Source organism: Rhinoderma darwinii (assembly GCF_050947455.1).
Source record: "Rhinoderma darwinii isolate aRhiDar2 chromosome 4 unlocalized genomic scaffold, aRhiDar2.hap1 SUPER_4_unloc_12, whole genome shotgun sequence".
NCBI lineage: Eukaryota > Metazoa > Chordata > Amphibia > Anura > Rhinodermatidae > Rhinoderma > Rhinoderma darwinii.
Genome location: NW_027461756.1, coordinates 70,111 through 95,392, shown reverse-complemented (window position 1 = coordinate 95,392; position 25,282 = coordinate 70,111). Strand labels below are relative to the sequence as shown.

The 25,282-nt window shown below is 45.1% G+C and overlaps 1 protein-coding gene across 2 annotated transcripts in view; it reads left to right on the top strand.

Moving 5' to 3' along the window:
* The window catches only part of KIF3C (kinesin family member 3C), a 92,440-nt gene extending 83,432 nt beyond the window's left edge, over nt 1–9,008 (top strand). The window contains exons 2-8 of one of the 2 annotated variants that reach the window (XM_075847443.1): nt 4,424–4,531; nt 5,829–5,951; nt 6,230–6,348; nt 6,580–6,696; nt 7,643–7,760; nt 7,934–8,109; nt 8,195–9,008. In XM_075847443.1, the coding sequence (XP_075703558.1) occupies nt 4,424–4,531; nt 5,829–5,951; nt 6,230–6,348; nt 6,580–6,696; nt 7,643–7,760; nt 7,934–8,109; nt 8,195–8,288 (855 nt within the window). In that variant the 3' untranslated portion in view covers nt 8,289–9,008. The remainder of the gene's footprint in view (nt 1–4,423; nt 4,532–5,828; nt 5,952–6,229; nt 6,349–6,579; nt 6,697–7,642; nt 7,761–7,933; nt 8,110–8,194) is intronic. The other variant, XM_075847444.1, reaches the window with a different exon arrangement.
* The last annotated feature ends 16,274 nt before the right edge of the window (nt 9,009–25,282 follow it).

The window sequence follows — 25,282 nt, the reverse complement described above, 5'->3', positions numbered from 1 at the left end:
TTATAGTAGTTATAGTCTTGTATATAGGAGCAGTATTATAGTAGTTACATTCTTGTATATAGGAGCAGTATTATAGTAGTTATATTCTTGTATATAGGAGCAGTATTATAGTAGTTATATTCTTGTATATAGGGGGCAGTATTATAGTAGTTATATTCTTGTATATAGGGGCAGTATTATAGTAGTTATATTCTTGTATATAGGAGCAGTATTATAGTAGTTATATTCTTGTATATAGGAGCAGTATTATAGTAGTTATATTCTTGTATATAGGGGCAGTATTATAGTAGTTATATTCTTGTATATAAAGGCAGTATTATAGTAGTTATACTCTTGTATATAGGGAGCAGTATTATAGTAGTTATATTCTTGTATATAGGGGAGCAGTATTATAGTAGTTATATTCTTGTATATAGGGGCAGTATTATAGTAGTTATATTCTTGTATATAGGGGCAGTATTATAGTAGTCATATTCTTGTATATGGGGGCAGTATTATAGTAGTTATATTCTTGTATATAGGGGCAGTATTATAGTAGTTATATTCTTGTATATAGGAGCAGTATTATAGTAGATATATTCTTGTATATAGGGGCAGTATTATAGTAGTTATATTCTTGTATATAGGAGCAGTATTATAGTGGTTATATTCTTGTATATAGAGGCAGTATTATAGTAGTTATACTCTTGTATATAGGGAGCAGTATTATAGTAGTTATATTCTTGTATATAGGGGGCAGTATTACAGTAGTTATATTCTTGTATATAGGGAGCAGTATTATAGTAGTTGTATTCTTGTATATAGGGGCAGTATTATAGTAGTTATATTCTTGTATATAGGAGCAGTATTATAGTAGTTATATTCTTGTATATAGGGGACAGTATTATAGTAGTTATATTCCTGTATATAGGAGCAGTATTATAGTAGTTATATTCTTGTATATAGGAGAAGTATTATAGTAGTTATATTCTTGTATATAGGAGGCAGTATTATAGTAGTTATATTCTGGTATATAGGAGCAGTATTATAGTAGTTATATTCTTGTATATAGGGAACAGTATTATAGAAGTTATATTCTTGTATATAGGAGCAGTATTATAGTAGTTATATTCTTGTATATAGGAGCAGTATTATAGTAGTTATATTCTTGTATATAGGAGCAGTATTATAGTAGTTATATTCTTGTATATAGGAGCAGTATTATAGTAGTTATATTCTTGTATATAGGGAGCAGTATTATAGTAGTTATATTCTTGTATATAGGGGCAGTATTATAGTAGTTATATTCTTGTATATAGGAGCAGTATTATAGTAGTTATATTCTTGTATATAGGAGCAGTATTATAGTAGTTATATTCTGGTATATAGGAGCAGTATTATAGTAGTTATATTCTTGTATATAGGGAACAGTATTATAGTAGTTATATTCTTGTATATAGGGGCAGTATTATAGTAGTTATATTCTTGTATATAGGAGCAGTATTATAGTAGTTATATTCTTGTATATAGGGGCAGTATTATAGTAGTTTATTTTTTTGTATCTAGGGGGCAGTATTATATGCTCCAATGATGATGATACTGGGTGTGACTGGTATTTCTCCTGTAACAATCACGGGTAGTTGTGTTTCTATTGCAGCAGTGGATCTGATTTTACAACACACTGTGAGAATGACACAATATTCCATAATCTTCCTTATATTGAACTGTAATAATGGAGTGAAGGCGAGAGCTGTGTCCTCTGTCATTGTCAGTGACTCTTCCATTAGTTGTTGGCACGGTTCCAGCCATCTCACCCTCCCTCTTCTGCTGGGTGACTATCTCTGGTGCAGGAGAAGATAGGCAGCAGGGCATGATTTGACCCTCCACTGTCCCCCGGCTAATTTTAGATCTGCCCCTATGAGTGATCATTGCATTATTCACTTAATCCTATGAGCCGGGGCCATTATGGTGGAGACGGAGCATTAAACCTATTTAGAAATGACATTATATAAGTGATGAGTTTCTGAGCTCTCGGCACTGAGGTCTGTGGATGGATCTGATGGAGGAGATTTATATTACACATAATATCTTGTTGCTGCTTTTCTTCCAGGATGATTTGACATGGAGAATTTCCCATTTAAAGTTTTATGTAAATAATACTGAACTTTGTTTCAATTCTTTACCATTTTCAAGATTAGGTGCTTGCTGTCAGTGAATGAGAACACAGTTGTTTACATTCAAAGATAACACACCTATACTTACCTAGTCCTTCTCTCAGCTCAGAAGTGAATACAATGCTCAGCCAGTCTAGGGAATGCTCTGTAACCTACACATAGGTCTCTGCTAGTTTGCTACAATGTATCAGTCTGAATTCCAGGCAGTTTAACTCGTAAAACATTGCCAAGGCTGGATACAATTGTATGTTACTGGATACAATTGTATCCACTTCTCAGCTGGGACAGGACTATGTATGTATGGGTTTGCTGCCTCTGAATGTAAACAAGTATGTTTACATTCACTGAAAGCAATGAAATATTTTTAGAAAATGGTGAAGTCTGGAGACAGAAGGGATATTGGAAAGCTGTAGATCCTTCCATGTATACACTGATTAAGCTTCATTTACATAAATCGGAAAACCGCTTTCATTCGAGGGGGGAAAAAAATGATCGGAAAAACATTGGAAGTCCCTAAATTGTACTTTTCTGTCCTCTACAGAGTGACAACCACAAATAACACCAATAAAGTGGCCATAAATGTTGTCACCCATGGGATATAACTCTACAATATTATGCATGTAGATGTAAATTCCATTCAGGGTCTGCGGAAAGCTGGGTGAGAAGCCTAAGGCACTGTAATACCGGAGATCTTCAAGCATTTAATCCTATTGTCTATCTACCGCTACCATTGAGTGGCACCATACAGACTATATAGGATCTATAGGCACTGTGACGTTCCCATGATAGCTCTTCTACAACGCTCCGTTACAATTATTTATATGTGGCCCTATCCCTGACAAAGGGCACTTAAAGAAACGGCATCTTTGCCTATAGCTTTGCCACGGCACCAGATAATGCATGTATAGATATATCATAGGGTGACGCCATTGCTGGGGCATCAGTGTGATGTTCGCTGGGGCCTCCTGCCATGATTTAATAACATTGAGTGTCCTATGTTTCTATAGTGATACATGTAGAGCGTCATCTGTTCCCCATCACTGGAGCATGAATTATAGATGATAATGCGCTGCACCGGTACAGCGTTATTACTACAGGCAATGATGGGAGTGCTGTTCTAGGTCTCCCCTGGGACATGGGGACTGAGCAGAGATATTATTAAACAGAAAAAATATCACTGAAACCACAGGCCACGCAGGAGACATTCTATATTGGTGAGGGGAGACTGAACAGGGAGGGGGTGGAGGTTCTGCAGCAGCTGAGCCCAGTCTGAAGCAGAGATGGAGCAAAATGATCCCCCTCCAGCTCTATCAGTCAAGAATATTTCCATCTTCAGAGGCTCGGTACATTCTGCTGTTATCCTTGTACACACAGACGCCGAGGCTATTGGTGAAATAACCCCAAATAAGTAATAAACCCGACCAAAGGCGTAACCTGAAGATCCGGCAAAATGTGCAATAGTGCCGCCATCTAACATAACTCTGCTGCCTCTGAGCCCCCTACAGTTACTGAGGAGTACATTGGGTTATCAGACATGTTCCCAGTTATACCCACCATTGATTTAAAGGGCAGCTTTGTCATATAATGCTTCACTAGTTGCAAAATCTGCGCTTGCTGTCAACAAATGGAAATCCGTTCTAATGTAAACCTGCTCACAAAGATGAGGGCTGGTTACATTGTGTTAATGTAGATACAACAAAGCAGCAGCAGCACAAATGTGTCCCCCCGTCCCGCACCCCTGGACACATAGCTCTTATCTACACTGATGCATTGTAACAAACCCTCAGCAGTCTGAGTGGGACTTGGTCAGGACGGGTTGTTGTTTCTTAATTGTCCAGTGCAACTAACATTTATTGTCCAATTTTAACTTTTTTTTTTAACATTGACGACAGATGTGATGGATTGAAATAATGGCTGTCACAGATGTGAAAGGATGAGTGTCACAGATGTGAAAGGATGAGTGTCACAGATGTGAAAGGATGAGTGTCACAGATGTGAAAGGATGAGTGTCACAGATGATAAAAACGTTTTTTTTTTCATCTGTGGTCCCATTTGATGAAAAACTGTTGCAACTGATGACAACTTTTTCATCATTATTTTCATCATTTTTTTTGTTTGTTAACTGTCATCTGTTCTGGTGGGCTGGATGTCATATAAGTGTGAATACAGCCGTACGATGTGTGGGATAACCACTTCCTTGTGTCATGAGTAGTTGTATCTAGGTCACATTACAAATGTCTGCTGATTGACTATTTTTCATACTTGTTGAGACACAGGCGATGGAGAGCAAACTTCTGATTGGTGGAAAGACCATTATGGACCATACAAACGAGCAGCAGAAAATGCTGGAGATAAAGAGACAGGAGATCGCCGAGCAGGTGAGGAGCGGACGCAACCAACACTACCTCAGATGACATCACACTGATAGTTTGAGTAATTGTGATCATTCCTGATCCTAGGGGGGTCCACTACCCAGACACCTTAGGGAAGCTGTACAAGATTTACAGGGATTGACTAGAAGGTTTCTGACCCTCCGACAAGTTTAATAAAGTTACCTGTCCACCATATAGATGTCTTACATTAAATGCAAACAATGGGGGAAGGGCAATCATTTTATTTAAACATGAATGCCAATGCTCTGTAGACTTCTCACTTAGATCACGAGTCTAAGGCCAGGTTCACACGTAGCGTAAACATTGCAGTTTTTCCGCAACGGTTTTCATTATGGAGAATTCGCAGCATATTACGGTAGCGGCAGAGTGGATAAGATTTGAACAAATTTCATCCACACGCTGTGTAAAAAATTAGCCAAAAAAATGTTAATAAATTGACCTATGGTGCGTTTTTTTAATCCACAGCATGTCAATTTATTTTACGGAATCGCTGATCTTTTGTTGTGGGTTTTCCCCATTGAATTCAAGGGGAGGTAAAATCCGCAACAAATAGAAGATGTTGCGATTTTTGCAGCGGAATAGCTGCAATTCCACCACAAATATGGCAAAAAAAAACCAGGACTCTCTGCTCCTGCGTCCAGCCTGGCCTCCAAGGATGACCCTTCATCACAAGTGACTGCGGAAGCCGATCACTGGTTGCAGCAGTCACATGGGATGAAATGTCTGGGCTGCAGGACGTCAGAGAGACGCATTGACATAGCAGGTAAAAAAAAAATGCTTATCATAGCTATTTTCCGAAAAACTGGACCACAATTTGGTTGTGGTGGAGTGGAGCCTAATTTCTCGCTTTACAATGGGACTCCATGAATACTTGCTATACCCCGAGCTGTCAGTACTTTTTTTCGTTATGAGTTAAACTATTACCCCCACCCCCAGAAAATAGAATTACTAAAGCATAAAATATACATGTGAATTGCTCCCCTCCCTCAGCGGGAAGTCCCAGCACTTTCTCAAGCACCATCTTATTTAGCAGCTGAAATGCATGTAGCATATTTTTTCTAAAGCAGATTTCACTGTAAATACACCCCCAAAAACCCACGGCAATTCTGTCATGTCTGAACGTGGTCGAAAGAGGAGGAAGCTCTTTTTATAGCTATCCTTTTCCCAAATTCAAGATGGTGATTACAATTCGCAAAAAGTTCATGTTTCCCTCTTGAGCACCAAAATATATTATTATCCCATAAAAAGTTCCCTTTCTAATTGAATGTTTTCTCTCCCGCAGAAACGTCGGGAACGTGAGATTCAGCAACAGGTGCTCCTCAGAGATGAGGAGACCGTTGAACTGAGGGGGACATACACATCTCTACAACAAGAGGTCGAGATGAAGACCAAGAAACTGAAAAAGGTGATAAATCTTATACTTTCTACACTGTCACCTCTGAAAAACAATATGGATATGATATAAAACCACTCCCCTGTATAGTATACAACCCTAGGAGCAGCTATATATCAGTCTAGAGTGAAGGGCCTCCTCCAACACCAATCTGATGAGGTTGAGATCTAATTTTTCAGTCATCACGATCTTCAGTCAGTGTTTGAGAACAATCGGCCAAAAATATAGGTGATCTCCGTCTAGAATGAATGATTTGCTGTCCGTCACAACAGACTACGTTCTTCTTTCAGCTCTATGCCAAGCTGCAGGCTGTAAAGGGAGAGATCCAGGACCAGCACGATGAGTACGTACGGGTGAGGCAGGACCTAGAGCAGGCCCAAAACGAGCAGACGCGGGAACTGAAATACAAGTGAGTTTGCATGTTCTCAAGGGCTTGTGAATGAACGTGCCTCAAGTATCGTGCGATAAATATTTAATATTAACACGTATTACTCTCTAAATAATCTCTTACCATGTAATGCTGGACGTACTTGCCGAGACACCGCAGAATTTGGACCAATATCATGGTGGACATGGAGTTTTCCTTCAAAGTAAACGTCCCAGAACTTAAGTTTTGGTCTTCTTATTGTTTAACTTTCAGGTATCTGATCATTGAAAATTTCATTCCTCCGGAAGAAAAGAATAAGATCATGAACCGCCTCTACTATGATCCAGAAGAGGAACAGTGGAAATTTCAGCCTCTTGTGCCTCCGGGAAAGTAAGTTCTTCCAATATCCTCACTATCTCACGTCCATCAATATAAATGTAGACGAACATGAGATTTCCTGGAAAACATGACGGCATCATGGAGTCCGGAAGCAGTGTAGGGTCATGGTCCTCTAGTTTATCATTAGCTCTTAGCAGTGTAGTAATAGGGTTCCTTGGGTCCACCAGCAAAAATTATTTTGATGCCCCTTCCATCTATACAGAACATGTACACATCCACTTTAAATGACATCGTAACTTGGATTTCATAGTTGTACACACAGGACCTACCATCAGTAAGGTCCAAGACAGGTCCTTGGCTTCAATGTTAGACCCAATTGAGGTTGGTCTTCTACATGACCTCGGGGGCTCATTATTGCATCAGAGGAGTCCCTGGTAGTCCAGTGGGAAAGTCCAACCATAGCTTTTAGGATCCCATATATGATGCAAAGCCTAAAAAGGGTTGTCCCATCACAGATAACTCCGTTCAGCATGAAGCTGCCGCAACGATCAGCTGGTCACTGGGGGTCTGGCTCCCGGGCATCCCAAGCAAAGTCGCATCCCACCAGATATTTCACCTACGGCGGCAGCACCAGGGAAAGTCTAGTGTATACGCCCTTGTGATACGTGGATGGCTCGAGTCCACCAGAACCGCTTTTCCATTTTTCCTTTGCTGTTCTGGCTCATAAAGGGGGTCCCGAGTGGAGAACCCCACCTATAAAAGGGCAAATTTCCTAGGGTAGTCTAAATGAAAGAACCCCTTTAAGACTTTCCAGGTGATTCAGACAGCCAGGTGTATGTGAGAGCTTTATCTGATGTTTTTAATATAGATAACTGGATCTTCATACAGTCTTTTTATTCTATGACTCTATGGTGTACTGGAATTCACCTCTACTTCTTACACCTGATGATAAAAATTGTTAGATATCATGGCTAACATGGTATGGGGTCTTCCACAGTGGAAGCGGAAGTGGAAGCACAATGAAAAGGCGCCCATCATCGGCCGTAGGATACAAAAGGCCAATCAGCCAGTATGCCAGGGTTGCCATGGTGATGGGCTATCATCCGAGGTACCGGGTAAGTAACCATGACTGTCAGCTGGTTCTTTACAAGTCATCGTTTTAATTACTTGGTGTTTTCGAGCTTGTTGTAAGGTATTTAGACTTGGACTACTGACAGAATTATCTGACAGCTTGGTAACTTTTCACTTGTTAGCTCTAGTAATATCTGTCTCGGCTCTCCATTACCAGGCCGAAAACATTATGTTCCTTGAGTTGGACCTGACTCCACCCACTGTGTTTGAGATGGACTTTTCCAAGGATCGATCAGAACAGGACCCACGAGCGCTTCATCTTGAGAGATTGACCCGTCTTGATAGTCTTCTGGAGCGTCCAGCTGCCGCACGGGTCAGGAAATCCAGGTCTTGGTGAGTAAACCCCTCAGATTTGCCCCGCACCTCAACCTAGAAGTTTTTTCCCCATCAATTAAAATGAATCTTCTTCTAATTCCAGGTGTCAACAGCCAAAGCCTCTGCCATCTTCAACCACCCATATCTCTTTGTCATCGAGCAGCCAGAGGCGCCCACTGTCTCCCACCCATGAGTGATTCTCCCCACCTACCTTGAAAGCTTTACCCAAGCGCATTACCCTGTATGCCAGGCTTTGCTTCCAACAAAACAAGTAGAGGATGGTTGTTTTTAACCCATTGTCAATCCTTTGCTTAACTCAGCCTGGAGATAAGACCTCAGTTGTGGAATATGTAAAGACTTTTTTTTTTTTTTTAATTTAAGGAATTAACATATTTATTTAATTTATTAATCTGCGAAAGGTCCACGCTGGTGGTTCCTGGCACTTTTACCTTACAAAAGGCGCCTGGAAACTAATTCCAAGAGATCCAAAAGGTTGTGGACAGTAAAGACGATGAAACTCATGACTGCGTCCAGAGGGTCTTCTAATACGAGGAGGAAAAATATGTGGTTTTGTGGTGGTTTTACCTGATGGAAGGCTCAATATGCACTCGCCTTGCAAATCCAGCAGCTCTGTTTATTTTTACTTGCTCGAGGACAATTTTCATCACCAGGACTGGATGATTTTACTCCTTCCTCCGATAGTTTGTGTATCCAAGCACACTAGGCAAACATCTTGCCTTAAAATCCTTGCAAACTCTGCAGCTTACTTGTCAAAACGCCAGTGCCTTAACTCAAAGGCTTCTTTTCTCCACCTCTTGTGATATTGGCCTTCAGGTACTTGGTTCCAGAGTTGGGGTTTGAAAGGACGGCAATCCACATGGACGTGTCTATCTTCATCACCATGGAGAGTTGTTATTATTATTGGGATGTCATAAGTCCTACTTGGTCTTTGCTTGACTGACGGAATGCCTGTTTTTGCCATGTTGCTTCCTCGCTTGTGTATCACCTTATTTTAAAGGAGGTTAATAGGACAATGACATCTAGATGTTGCCGTTGGAAAGCATTCATCCCTCACAAGGAACAGGATGGGACTGACTCATCAAGATCACACAAGGAGTTGGGGCATTTTGACATCTTTCGGTTATTGGTGTAATTGGAAAATGCTGTATTTATCAAGGATTGGGGAGACATCTCCCAGCAGAATATAATGTTCGGTGTAAATCTATAATGGTCTAGTACACAGCATGGAGTAAACGAGCTGTATGCACATTTAAAGCAGAAATGTTGAAACAACTTTATCCTTTTTTTATTACTTGAAGTTGATGTTTTTATGCAATTAGCAAGGTGTAACCACTATACAGAAGCAAAAAGTTCATAGTGTTATGGGTAGGTAGTGTTTCCATGCCTCATTACTTAACATACATGTTATCAAGAAATACCCAAAAGGCTCTAGATGGAAATTCTGCAATGATCTGGAAGTTCGTGTACAGTACTGTGCAATAATCTCTTTCTATGCAGTCACAAAAATCTACAACATTGAGTATCCTGGAGATCTACATCATGCATGGTCAGCTTTCAGAATATCTGTACATGTTTTGTCATTACACCAAAGTCAATACAGAGTAGCTAAATTTTATAGGGGTCTGTGATGACCCCATAGCGGTTCCTGATCATTATGTATTTCACCTTCACTGCATCACTCTGCTATGACTCTTGATTTCAAGTGTCTCCCCCATATCTCATGTTCAGCTAAGTGTTTGCATTGTACACTTTGTTTGCCAGCAGGGTCCAGATATATTTATTAATAGCACCCTTATCATCTATAGCTGTACGCTCCTCTATCACGCAGACAGAATCCCCAGCTAGACAATGGACTGACATATCCATAAAGAGAAATGACAATATAACTCTAGAACAGTCAGATTATTTTGTGGTTAAGATGACCATTTATAATAAGAGACTTTAAGGGATGGTTGTCTGCATAAATACTCACGCCCTTGAATTCCAGTACTATCGTATTAAGCACATTATTGAATGGCATTGTCAAATGTCAACAGGAGCCTGTGAACTATTTTCAACATACAAATTTTCCCAAATTTTTATCAATGGACAAAATTTGTCATGACTGAAGGGTTCTCTTACATTTTAATTACATGCTGCCCTATAAACAGCCATTGGGATGTAGTATAATTTTCTGATATTCACCCGGTCTTGATTCTGCTGATCGCTGAGTTTTTGGGTGAGGGGGAATTAGTAGTGAAAATGCAAGAGAACACGTCCTGCACATCTCATCCAGAAAGTGCTCAACTATGAGCTGATGTAGACTGGCAATTTCTGAGCGACGTAGAGCACTACCAAGATGTCCAGGATCTACTCACCTGGATCTCCACTACTGCCCTTCCCCCTACAAACCCCAATATCGGTGTGGAGAGTTTTTTGCATGTGGGGAAACCTTTTCATTAAAGGGGTTGCCTCATCAAATGCATGTTCATGATGGGGGACCGCGTCCTCCCCACGACATTCCCCTCTATTAGTCAAAGCTGAGTACCGCTAATAAAAAACAGCTCTCACACTGCGGGACCCCTCATTCATTTGATTGGCCAACATCTCATACTATATTTCAGCTGCAGCTTTCTGATGTTGTCCTATTTGCGGGAATAACTTCCACAATGGCTGAGGTCGAAATTGGACAGTTATGGCTAGGAACGGATAAGCCTAGTTAAGATTTTTTTTAGATGTTTTTGGGCTCCGTGGCTGAAGATGAAGACCTATTACTGAAATCGAGCAGATGCTTTTTGTGGAAAACTACTAGGACAAATTAGGGCAAATTAACCAAAAAAATTGTGAATCTTGACTGCGTTAGGTAAACCATTCATCATCCATGAGCCAGTAGTCTATCCTTTAAGGTCTATGGCCAGCTTAAGATTTCTGTGTGTATATGAATGGACTGCAGGAGAAAAAACATTGTTTGCGGATTAAGAGGACATAAGCCTGGTAAAATGTGAAAACAGGACAAATATTCCTGTACTGTACAGAGATCCAGTCTGTGAGTGGGAACTGAAAGAGTTCTGGCAATATACAGCTCCATAGCCCCATCGTTCTAGAAATTGATGGTGGTCCGACCTTGTAGATTCCCCCACTGTTCTTGTAAAGAACATTTTTGACTGGATTTTCCCTTTTAAAATCTACATATAATGTTTATCTTGTACTGAACTTCATGTGTTACAGTCCGGTTACATCCAGAGCTGCATTCACAATTCTGCTGCAAGCTGTGTGTCTTCAGCACTGTCCTGATTAACACTAAAATAGTTTAGCTGAGATCCTATATTCTACAGTGGAACATTTGTGGTATAGGTACTGAACCAGTAAGGGGCCACAGTAAGAAGTGGAGACCCGAAAACCTAAAATTGACAGCAGAACTATGAATGCAGCTCTGGATGGGACTGAAGCATAAAAATTATTTTACTCAACATCAATAGAAGATGTTAATTCCTGGGAATCGTTCATAATTTATATTTAAATTCGCATGTGATTTTGCACACCTAGAGGACTGTAGCCGCAGCATTTTAGGAGATTACAATGTATACTGGCTGGCAATAGTATGAGGGTGATAGTCACTAGATGAAGGTCAATGGACGCAGAGATGGCTCCAACTTTTATTAATCCTGCAAGGAAACTACAAGCACAAGTCCTTAACATCTCCATCTTACAGAATTAGAGGGCTACGCAGGATTTCCTCAAGGACATTGTTTGCAGTCTATACATCTTGAAGCACTAGGGGGCAGTATAGAAAGAACACCAGTTGTGTGCAAACAATGGAGGAGTGGGGGAACCTATGGGCATTTGGTCAGGGGAATACATTGACCTTGTAGACCCACTTCCTTCATACAACATTGTACCTAACTATAGAGCCCTGTGCTTTGCTGTTCCCCCAGTCCTATGACACATATAATGGAACCATGACCCCCATCCCAGCCGTGACAATACCCCCTATATTGTATGTGATTTGTTATTATCATTGGCAATGATAATGTGCAGAATCCATATATATCTCCATGTTTCACATATATATTAGACTATATGGTGTATAAGTGTCTATTCATGGGCCGATTACGGGGTTGGGCCGTTTGACAGCAGAAGGTTTCATTAGGACCCCACCTCCATACCACAAAGACAACAGGGCTGATTAATGGGCTTTCTGCTCCATTGATGCTACATTGGTTGACGGGCCTCACACGTTAGGGGTGTTCATATATACCCCATTTCCTCAACAATATTCGCAACCAGGACACATAGAACTAATGTTAAGACTATAACATGTCCCATCTTGTCTACATTCCCGATGAATCCATACTCATCTCCTCATGGACACAGCTGTCCATAGACATTAGACTGAAGCCTACTGGAGTGGAGGATTTGCACGATTGTCCGGGAAAATTCGAGGTCGAAATTGGACAATTATGGTAAGGAACGGCTGAAGATGAAGAACTGTTCGCGAAATCGAGCAGACGCCAATTTTTTGGGGGGGAGACTTGTAGAACTCAAAACAGATAATGAGGCAAATAAAAATGTTGAATCTCCACCATGTTGGATCAAGGCTACTGGGGCAAATAAACATAAAAATTGGTGAATCTGGACAGAATTGTAGGAACGCTCCATCATCCATAAGCCGGCAGACTTCTAAGGTCTATCATAAGATTTTTGGGTGTATATATGTCCCAACCACTGGGTTTGTTTTTAGTATTGACATAGATAAGTGCAATATGTGAGTGTTTACCAGGATATGTGGACACCCGTTACATTGAGTTGAGTATTTGGGACTCTCCTTATCATTTCCCCGATTTGTTGTTTCTAGATAAACTTTCTATCTTGTGCTGGGAAAGTAACTGGACGTGTATGGTGGTATACAGCAATGTCACTATATATATGAGTACTGTATACAAGACATATACATATATAGATATATATTATATATACATACTGTGGGGAGGGGGGACCTCCCTGCTCCTGGCTTTTGATTGACAGCTGTCATATTTGCTTGACCTAACACAGAAGAGTGGCGGACATTGCACCCTCCACACGATCAATAAATAAATGATAATCGTTGTATTCCGCTGTCCCGTGTGTTTTGTATGATAAATTGTGTGTTGCTTACTCATGGGTATATATCATATGCAGACGCGTTTCGCACTATTCAGATAAAACCCTCATTGTTTAGACTGTAATAAAATACACTATCCTGATGCCTTGGGATCTAAGCAGTTAGTTGTAGGTGAACTATTCTCTGTATTTACATGATTGTAATCGTACACTGGCGCGTTTCTAACTATACAGCTCTCTATATACAGTGCATACCTCCCAACTTTCAAGTATCACAAAGAGTGTGGGCCTCTAGCTGCCACCATACAGTATAATGCCCCCATTGATGCACCCATACAGTATAAAGCCAACACAGATGCCCCCATACAGTATAATGCCCACACTGATTCTCCCATGCAGTATAAGGCCCACACAGATACCGCAATACAGTATAATCCTCACACAGATGCCCCCATGCAGTATAATGCCCAAACAAATTTTCCCATACAACATATAGACCAATGCAGCATAATGCCCCCATAGATGCCCCATACAGTATACTGCTTACACAGATGCCCCCATACAGTATAATGCCCCCATAGCTGCCCCATACAGCTTAATGCCCCCATACAGCATAATGCCCCCATACAATATAATGCCCCCCTAGCTGCCTTTCCACAGTATAATGTTCCCCAAGCTGCCCCTAGTGCCAGTGCCCAAATATAAAGTGCCAGTGCCCTTGTAGATAGTGCCAAAGTGCCCATATAGCTAGTGCCCATGTAGATAGTGCCCATATATAGTGCCACACAGTGTCCATGTTCATAGTGCCGCCCCCTCTTGAAGATAGGGCCACCCCCCTGTAGAAAGCACTACTCCCCCCTGCAGATAGCACCATTGGGACTCCCTCTAGGAGCAGACTACCTAGCCAGAGCATAGGCTCGGGATTCCGCTCCTAGAGGGAAGCTCTGCTGTCACTGTCCATATATGGACAGTGACGTCAGTGGCTACTCCTTGAGCGGAATCCCCGTTGCCAACTCAGGCCGAGGATTCCACTCCAGGAGGTGCTCCTGACATCAATGTCCATATATGGACAATGACCTCAGGGGTTTCCTCTAGGAGCGGAATATCCAACCAGATCATCGGCAATGGGGATTCCGCTCAATCAGTAGCCAATGACGTCACTGTCCATACATGGACAGTGACACCAAGGGCTTCCCTGAGCAAAGCGGTTAAAGTAGTGCTGTGCCCGTGGAGTCCTCAGAAGCTCATGGTTCCCTGCTTCAGAATTGGGTCCAACTGTCCCACTGAATCCGGGACAGTTTGGCAGTATGTACAGTGGTATAGAGTCAATATATATTATGTGCAGTAAGTTGTATGTATGTATGTTAACTCAACAAAAGAGAAGAGACGTGCCATAACCTCCATGGAGATGACTTCTTCTCTTTACCTACAACATAAAGGCCCTAGTACATGGGACAATCATCGGGGAGCAATGAGCGTTCATATGAAGACTCATTCCCAACTATTGTCCAGTGTAAACACGGCAACGATCAGTAATATAAGGGATCACTGTTACTAGTGAGGTACCACAGGGGTCAGTATTATAAGGGATCACTGTTACTAGTGAGGTACCACAGGGGTCAGTAATATAAGGGATCATTGTTACTAGTGAGGTACCACAGGGGTCAGTAATATAAGGGATCATTGTTACTAGTGAGGTACCACAGGGGTCAGTATTATAAGGGATCATTGTTACTAGTGAGGTACCACAGGGGTCAGTATTATAAGGGATCACTGTTACTAGTGGGGTACCACAGGGGTCAGTATTATAAGGGATCACAGTTACTAGTGGGGTACCACAGGGGTCAGTATTATAAGGGATCCCTATTACTAGTAGGGTACCACAGGGGTCAGTAATATAAGGGATCATTGTTACTAGTGAGGTACCACAGGGGTCAGTATTATAAGGGATCATTGTTACTAGTGAGGTACCACAGGGGTCAGTATTATAAGGGATCACTGTTACTAGTGGGGTACCACAGGGGTCAGTATTATAAGGGATCACTGTTACTAGTGGGGTACCACAGGGGTCAGTATTATAAGGGATCACAGTTACTAGTGAGGTACCACAGGGGTCAGTATTATAAGGGATAACTATTACTAGTGGGGTACCACAGGGGTCAGTATTATAAGGGATCACAGTTACTGGTGGGGTACCACAGGGATCAGTAATATAAGGGATCACTGTTACTAGTGAGGTACCACAGGGGTCAGTAATATAAGGGATCATTGTTACTAGTGAGGTACCACAGGGGTCAGTATTATAAGGGATCACTGTTACTAGTGGGGTACCACAGGGGTCAGTATTATAAGGGATCCCTATTACTAGTAGGGTACCACAGGGGTCAGTATTATAAGGGATAACTATTACTAGTGGGGTACCACAGGGGTCAGTATTATAAGGGATCACAGTTACTAGTGGGGTACCACAGGGGTCAGTATTATAAGGGATCCCTATTACTAGTAGGGTACCACAGGGGTCAGTATTATAAGGGATAACTATTACTAGTGGGGTACCACAGGGGTCAGTATTATAAGGGATCACAGTTACTGGTGGGGTACCACAGGGATCAGTAATATAAGGGATCACTGTTACTAGTGGGGTACCACAGGGGTCAGTATTATAAAGGATCACAGTTACTAGTGAGGTACCACAGGGGTCAGTATTATAAGGGATCACAGTTACTAGTGAGGTACCACAGGGGTCAGTATTATAAGGGATCCCTGTTACTAGTAGGGTACCACAGGGGTCAGTATTATAAGGGATCACTATTACTAGTGGGGTACCACAGGGGTCAGTAATATAAGGGATCATTGTTACTAGTGAGGTACCACAAGGGTCAGTATTATAAGGGATCACTGTTACTAGTGGGGTACCACAGGGGTCAGTATTATAAGGGATCACAGTTACTAGTGGGGTACCACAGGGGTCAGTATTATAAGGGATCCCTATTACTAGTAGGGTACCACAGGGGTCAGTATTATAAGGGATAACTATTACTAGTGGGGTACCACAGGGGTCAGTATTATAAGGGATCACTGTTACTAGTGGGGTACCACAGGGATCAGTAATATAAGGGATCACTGTTACTAGTGGGGTACCACAGGGGTCAGTATTATAAGGGATCACAGTTACTGGTGGGGTACCACAGGGATCAGTAATATAAGGGATCACTGTTACTAGTGGGGTACCACAGGGGTCAGTATTATAAAGGATCACAGTTACTAGTGAGGTACCACAGGGGTCAGTATTATAAGGGATCACTGTTACTAGTGGGGTACCACAGGGGTCAGTATTATAAGGGATCCCTGTTACTAGTGGGGTACCACAGGGGTCAGTATTATAAGGGATCACTATTACTAGTGGGGTACCACAGGGGTCAGTAATATAAGGGATCATTGTTACTAGTGGGGTACCACAGGGGTCAGTATTATAAGGGATCCCTGTTACTAGTGGGGTACCACAGGGGTCAGTATTATAAGGGATCCCTGTTACTAGTAGGGTACCACAGGGGTCAGTATTATAAGGGATCACTATTACTAGTGGGGTACCACAGGGGTCAGTATTATAAGGGATCACTGTTACTAGTGTGGTACCACAGGGGTCAGTATTATAAAGGATCACAGTTACTAGTGGGGTACCACAGAGGTCAGTATTATAAGGGATCACTGTTACTAGTGGGGTACCCCAGGGGTCAGTATTATAAGGGATCACTGTTACTAGTGGGGTACCACAGGGGTCAGTATTATAAAGGATCACAGTTACTAGTGGGGTACCACAGGGGTCAGTATTATAAGGGATCACTGTTACTAGTGGGGTACCCCAGGGGTCAGTAATATAAGGGATCACTGTTACTAGTGGGGTACCACAGGGGTCAGTATTATAAAGGATCACAGTTACTAGTTGGGTACCACAGGGGTCAGTATTATAAGGGATCACTGTTACTAGTGGGGTACCACAGGGGTCAGTATTATAAGGGATCACTGTTACTAGTGGGGTACCCCAGGGGTCAGTAATATAAGGGATCACTGTTACTAGTGGGGTACCACAGGGGTCAGTATTATAAGGGATCACTGTTACTAGTAGGGTACCACAGGGGTCAGTATTATAAAGGATCACAGTTACTAGTGAGGTACCGCAGGGGTCAGTATTATAAGGGATCACTGTTACTAGTGGGGTACCACAGGGGTCAGTATTATAAAGGATCACAGTTACTAGTGAGGTACCGCAGGGGTCAGTATTATAAGGGATCACTGTTACTAGTGGGGTACCACAGGGGTCAGTATTATAAAGGATCACAGTTACTAGTGGGGTACCACAGGGGTCAGTATTATAAGGGATCACTGTTACTAGTGGGGTACCCCAGGGGTCAGTAATATAAGGGATCACTGTTACTAGTTGGGTACCACAGGGGTCAGTATTATAAAGGATCACAGTTACTAGTGGGGTACCACAGGGGTCAGTATTATAAGGGATCACAGTTACTAGTGGGGTACCACAGGGGTCAGTATTATAAGGGATCACTGTTACTAGTGGGGTACCACAGGGGTCAGTATTATAAGGGATCACAGTTACTAGTGGGGTACCACAGGGGTCAGTATTATAAGGGATCACAGTTACTAGTGGGGTACCACAGGGGTCAGTATTATAAGGGATCACTGTTACTAGTGGGGTACCACAGGGGTCAGTATAATAAGGGATCACTGTTACTAGTAGGGTACCACAGGGGTCAGTATTATAAAGGATCACTGTTACTAGTGAGGTACCACAGGGGTCAGTATTATAAGGGATCACTGTTACTAGTGGGGTACCACAGAGGTCAGTATTATAAGGGATCACTGTTACTAGTGGGGTACCACAGGGGTCAGTATTATAAGGGATCACTGTTACTAGTGGGGTACCACAGGGGTCAGTATTATAAGGGATCACAGTTACTAGTGAGGTACCGCAGGGGTCAATATTATAAGGGATCACTGTTACTAGTGGGGTACCCCAGGGGTCAGTATTATAAAGGATCACAGTTACTAGTGGGGTACCACAGGGGTCAGTATTATAAGTGATCCCTCTTACTAGTGGGGTACCACAGGGGTCAGTATTATAAGTGATCCCTCTTACTAGTGGGGTACCACAGGGGTCAGTATTGGATACTATGCTGGTTAATATGTTTCTTTATGACCTTGTGGAGGGATTGCAGAGTAAAATGTAAACTTTTGCAGATGATACTAAACTGTGTAACGTAATTAACACAAAGGAGGACAGTATTATGTTATTATGTGATGGATCTGGAGAAGTTGGAGGATTGGGCAGAGAAGAGGTAAATGACGTTTCACACTGATAAATAGAAGGTTATGCACTTGGGAAGGGAAAATACATGTGAACATTTAATAATGAATTTGAAAACACTGGGTAAAACTGAGAGGGAGAAGGAATTTTAATTAAAGCTAAACTGTAGCAACCAGTGTCAGGCAGCTGCTGCAAAGGCAAATAAGATCATGGAGAGCATCAAAGCGGCATCAATGCACATGACGAGAACATGGCTCTACCCAGTGGCGGACACAGACTGCAAAAGGCCCCTGTGCAGATAATGTGCCAGGGCCCCCCCCCCCCACCCCGCAAACTTCTCATGGCCGACGGTCCGCTTTCAGCTGCATCGCTGGGTCTCCTAAGTGACCCAACAATGCAGCACTAGCAGCCGGGGCGTCACTAAGGCTGGGTTCACACACACACTATTTACGGACGTAATTTGGGCGTTTTAGCATTGAATTACATCCGAAAATGCGGCTCAAAAGCGTCGGAAAACATCTGCCCATTCATTTGAATGGGTCTTACGATGTTCTGTGCCGATGGTCATTTTTTTTTACGCGCCGCTGTCGAAAGGCGGCGCGTAAAAAACTGCCTGTCACTTCTTCAGATGTAAATGGAGCCGTTTTCCATGGACTCCATGGAAAACCAGCTTCAATTACTTCCGTAGTGGACGCAGCAAAAGACGCCTGCACATGCCATTACGGCTGAAATTACGGTGCTGTTTTCTCCTGAAAACAGCACAGTAATTTCAGCCGTAACAGACGCTGCCGTGTGAACATACCCTCAGGGCTTAAAATGTCCGGGAAATAGCCCCAATACATATGTGTCCGCCCCAAAAAAAAGTGTGTGTATAGGAGACAGCATAGCATATCTATAGCACTACGACCCTATAAACTATGGATAGGATTAGATACAGTGGCTGAGCAGACAGTATCACACATGATAGGATTAGATACAGTGGCTCAGCAGACAGTACCACACATGATAGGATTAGATACAGTGGCTCAGCAGACAGTACCACACATGATAGGATTAGATACAGTGGCTCAGCAGACAGTATCACACATGATAGGATTAGATACAGTGGCTCAGCAGACAGTACCACACATTATAGGATTAGATACAGTGGCTCAGCAGACAGTATCACACATGATAGGATTAGATACAGTGGCTCAGCAGACAGTATCACACATGATCGGATTAGATATAGGGCCCAGCACAGTATCATACATGATTGGATTAGATACACAGCTCAGCAGACTGTATCACACATGATAGGATTAGATACAGGGCCCAGCTCGCTGACATTGCGGCCCCAGCGCTGGACCCAGGAAAGGTAAGAATAATAATTTTGCTTCTTTATGTGTTACTGATTATTTTTGTGTGTTTGTGTTTTTTTTACAGGTTCGGTTGTTGGACTTCGGATACGAGGACTTCAATGACGGCGTTTTTTTTATTCTCAATAAAATGGTTAATGAGGGTTGTGTTTTTATTTCAATAAAAAAAATTTCTATGTGCTTGTATCTTTTTAAACTTTATTATCACCGCCTTAGTAATGGCCGCTGGCTGATTGACAACCTCCATTACTAAGGCGAGGCTTAATGTTAGCCGGTGCAGAGTCTACACTAACCCCCATTATTACCCCGGTACCCACCGCCACCAGGGGTACAGAAGAGGCTGGACGCAGCTGCAGGCTTGAGGGAAGCCGACATGACCGTCCTGGTAGGGAAAGGGTTAATGTTAAGAGGTGAGGGAAAGGTGAAGGAGCTGAAGGAGGGACGGGGAGGAGCTAGGGGGGACGGGGGGGCCGTTACTGCGCTTCCCGCTGTTTCTCGGCATTGAGCCGGAAGCAGCGGGAGGAGTAATACACAAGAAGCAAAGCTCCCCGTTGCCCGGCTTTTTAGTATGGCAGAGGCCCTGATTTTAGAGCGGCTGCGTGCCGCTGCTGTGCACCACGGTCCCGGATGGCTGGAGGAGACCGTGGCTGCATTAACGCGGATCCCGGACGCCGTTTCGCCACGTCGGGCACGGCGTTCGGGGTCTGTTGTAAGGGACAGGCTCCCCTCCCCCGGCCCCCCTACGAGCATGGCTATGGCGGCGGGGGGGGAGTCGGCAACAACCGCTCCTGCGCTGGGCAGGCAGAGAGCGGTAGCAGGGGTGACGGCGATGCAGGCTGTGTCGACCCGTCCCTCTCGGCGGTCCCGACCTCCAGAGCGCCTGAGTCCGGAGGTAGTCCCGCGGACACGGCGTCGCAGAGGGAGCCCGATCCCGGACGCTGCAGGCCAGGCAGCTGGGAGGACCGCCCCTTCCCAGGCCCTGCGTCCTGGCAGGAATCCCAGGCCGCGACGGGGTCCGGCGGTAAGCAGGGAGTCGCAGGCCGGGCTCCCTGTCACCCCTCCCCCATCAGATGGAAGATGTCGAGAGCAAGGTACGGCCGCCCCGCATGGTGATGTTCCGGCCAGGGGGCAGGCTTCGTCAGGATCGTCTAGACGGACGACTAGATCTGCAGCGACGTCGAGGCAACAGGTCCGGTCGGAAGTCTGGGTCCCGGCGGTCGGGCGGCAGGTTGCCGGCCCATCGGTCAGCGCGTCCTCATCCCCTTTCCGAAGAGGTCGTTGGGAGGGACAGTCGTCGGCGAGAGAAGAACTGGAGGAAGGTGAACTGGACGTCTATCGTCGAGGTCAGGATGGTCCGGCTGACGGGAACACAGCGCCTGTGCAGCCCGGTGAGTGTATAACTCCATTATTGTCTTATCCAGCGATTTTTATGTCGGGTGTCGGCGGGGGGGCTGCTAGCATAGCATCGGGGGCCGGTAGTGGCGCGGGCGGACGCGACGGAGCGGGTTTGGCAGATTTAGTGGGTTGCTTACGGGAGCTGGTGGGGCGCCTGGATAGGGCCGCGGCGCCGGTAGTAACGGAAGTGTCCCCTGCGGTAGTTTGGGAAGGCCCCAGGGAAGTGGGATCGTTGCAGGCGCGTCCTGTGGTGGCGGTTAGAGAGGCGGTCGCGGTGTCGGTGCAGACTGAGGCACAGAAGGACGGCGATCGAGTGCGCATGGACGATCGTGCTCGGGGGGAGGTGTATGTTTGTTTTGAGGGTCCGTTGGGGGCGCATTTAAAGCAGGAGGTGCGTGATCGGATCTGGAAAGATGAATATGTTGAAATTTTTTCTCTCTTGCCGCTGGCTAAATTCAATTTGGATAAGAGCAAGCGGGATGAGAGTAAAAAGGACGAGGAGGAACGGCGGCGGTATAGGCTTATCCCGCAGACGTTCGTTAATTGGTCGCAGGCGTTCGCCATATTGGCTAGTGTGATAGGGGAAAAGGCGCCGGAAAATTGTTCGGCGTTATTTTGTTATTTTGATGCTATTGGGGAGGCTCATAGGGCGTATGGGGGTCAGGCGTGGCTGCGATATGATGAGCAATTCCGTCAGCGGAAGGCGGTTCGGCCGGCGATTCGGTGGGACCAGAAGGATATTGCTCTCTGGTTACGGGTTACGGCTCCGGTTAGGCAGCCCTTTCCCGGGAGCGGTGGCCAGGGAGGCCAGACTAGTCAGAGTGGACCAAGCGGCGGGGGAAAGGCGGGGTTTTGCTGGCAATTCAATGAAGGCCAGTGCAAGTTCGGGGCCACGTGCAAGTTCAAGCACGTGTGCTCCGAGTGTAATGGGGCATCACACGGGGCGGCAAAATGTCTGCGGAAAAAGAGGTCCGGGAACCAGCACGGGGCTGGTCAAGGGGGTGTCGCCGGTGAGGGTGGAAAGGATGGCCCCTTATCTAAATGAGTATCCGGATAGGGCGGCAGCTAAGTTGCTTTATGAAGGGTTTAGTGTTGGTTTTGTTATTCCTCCGCCTCCTTATGAGGTTCCGGTTACGCGGAGAAATTTAAAATCGGCTTACTTGCATGCGGAAGTCGTGTCGGAAAAGTTGTTAAAAGAAGTTTCGTTGGGGCGCATGTCGGGGCCATTTGTGGAGTCGCCGGTGAAAGATTTAGTTGTGTCCCCTTTGGGTATTGTCCCTAAACGCGAGCCCGGAAAGTTTCGTTTGATTCAACATTTATCGTATCCCAAAGGTTCGTCGGTAAATGACGGGATTGATCACGAGTTGTGTTCCGTAGTTTATACCTCATTCGATAAGGCGGTGGGGTTAGTGCGGGCTGCGGGTCCGGGGGCGCTGCTAGCAAAAACCGACATCGAGGCGGCGTTCAGGTTGTTGCCGGTGCATCCAGAAAGCCAACGGCTGTTGGGTTGTTTTTGGAATGGGGCCTTTTACGTGGATCGGTGCCTTCCGATGGGGTGTTCTCTTTCTTGTGCATACTTCGAGGCGTTTAGTAGCTTCGTGGAGTGGGTAACGAGGGGAGTATCCGGGGTCGATTCGTTGATCCATTACTTAGATGATTTTTTGTGCGTTGGCCCGGGGGGTTCGCCGGTTTGCGGTAACTTGCTTCATGCCCTGCAGAAGGTGGCGAGGGATTTTGGGATCCCTTTGGCGCCGGAAAAAACGGAGGGCCCGGTAGCGACGATTTGTTTCTTGGGAATCGAAATTGACTCGGTGGCAATGGAGTGTCGGCTCCCGGCGGATAAGCTGGGTGCTTTGAGGCTGGAGGTGCGACGGGCTTGTAGAAGGAAGAAAATGTCGCTGAGGGAGCTTCAGTCGCTGCTGGGGAAGTTGAATTTCGCCTGCCGGATTATGCCGATGGGGAGGGTGTTTGGTAGAAGGTTGGCGGCGGCAACGGCGGGAGTGCGGGCGCCGCATCATTTTGTGAGGCTCAAGGAGGAGCACCGAGCTGATCTTCAGGTTTGGGATGACTTCTTGGGCCAGTACAATGGTCGCTCGCTATGGATGGCCCCAGCGCAGGATACGAGTGATCTGAATATTTTCACGGATGCGGCTGGGGCGGGTGGCTTTGGAGCTTACGGGGGAGGTCCGTGGTGCGCAGGTCAATGGCCGGCTAGCTGGGTGTCCAGTGGATTGACGCGGAATCTGGCCCTGCTCGAGCTGTTTCCCATCGTGGTGGCGGCTACCATTTGGGGGGACAGGCTCAGGGATAAGAAGGTCCGTTTTTACTGCGACAACATGGGGGTGGTGCTTGCCATTAATAACATCACGGCGTCCTCTCCTCCGGTAGTTCAATTGTTGCGACATTTAGTGTTGGTGTGTTTGTCGCTGAACGCGTGGGTGGTGGCGGTGCATGTCCCGGGTGTACGGAATTGTGTTGCTGATGCTCTTTCTCGCTCGCAGTGGGACCGGTTTCGGCAATTGGCCCCGGGAGCGGAACGTCTCGGTTTGGCGTGTCCGGATCATCTATGGGATCTGGTATCGGTCCCGTAGAGCAGCTGTTACAAAGGTCTTTGGCGCGCACGACGTGGAGGGCTTATGCTGCTTGTTGGAGGCAGTGGGAGGAGTGGGTAAGAGAGTTGGGTGATGTTAATACGGATAAAGACAGGTTGGTGGCACTTTTGTATTGGTTAGGGGATGCCTGGGAGGGGGGGTTTTCAGTAGCGAAGGTGAACCGGTTTATATCCGCGGTGGCGTTTGGGCTTAAGTTGCGGGGCTTGCGGGATGTATCGAAGGAATTTCTGGTATCGCAGGCTTTGAAGGGGTTGCGCAGAGGTAGGGTGGAGGCGGATAGTAGAAGGCCGGTGTCGTTTGCTTTGCTGGGCTTGTTGGGCGGTTCATTGGCATCGGTATGTCGTTCTTCAGATGAAATGGATTTGTTTCGGTTGGCTTTCTCGTTGGCGTTCTTCGGAGCATTTAGAATAGGTGAGTTGGTGTCGCCAAGTACTAAACAGGCAGGGGGGCTGAGATCTGGGGAGGTGAGCCTTTTTGCAGATCGGTTGGAGGTATGGTTGCGTAGATCAAAAACTGACCAATTAGGGAAGGGAAAACTGATAGTTTTGTTCGCTCTCCCGGGGTCGGTCATGTGCCCAGTAGAGTGCATGCGGGGTTTTACAAAAAACAGGGGGTCTCCAGATTTGCCTTTGTTACGTCATGTGGACGGGTCGTTCTTGTCCAGGTTTCAGTTTGGAGCTGTTTTTAAAAAATGTTTGACGGCGGTTGGGGTTGCGGCAGGCTCATATTCATCTCATTCCTTCCGGATTGGCGCAGCAACGGAAGCAGGGCGCTGGGGGTTGGATGATGAGGGGGTGAGGCGTATTGGTCGTTGGGAGTCAAAAAGGTTTAAGTCCTATGTCCGCCCCCATATGTTGTAATTTTGTTGTTTATGCTTGCAAATGTTATATGGTGGTGCCTAACTGTGTTTTCCGTTTCAGATTCGCCTCCTTGTCTGGTGTGGTTGATGGGTCATTCGTACGTGCACTGGGGGGCTTTGAGGGCGGACGTCCGCCCGGATGGTCGCCAGTTGCGCATTCCGCGACAGGATGCGGTTGTGCATTGGCTGGGGTTTAGAGGTATGTCGTGGAACAGGGTGTTGGCGGAATTCCAGACATATGTGCGGCTTGATAGGGTTCCGGAGGTTTTAGTGTTGCACGTGGGTGGGAATGACTTAGGAGTCCGCCCTTTTCGTGAGTTGGTGCGGGATATCAAACATGATTTGTTGTGTTTGTGGGTATCTTATCCCAAGTTGGTGGTAGTGTGGTCGGACATAGTCCCAAGGAAGCATTGGCGGTTAGCTAGATCGGTGGAGAGAGTCAATAAGGCTCGGATAAAAGTTAACCGGGCGGTGTCCCGTTTTGTGGCAAAGAACGGGGGCATTTGCGTGAGGCATAGGGATTTGGAGTCAGGATTGGGGAATT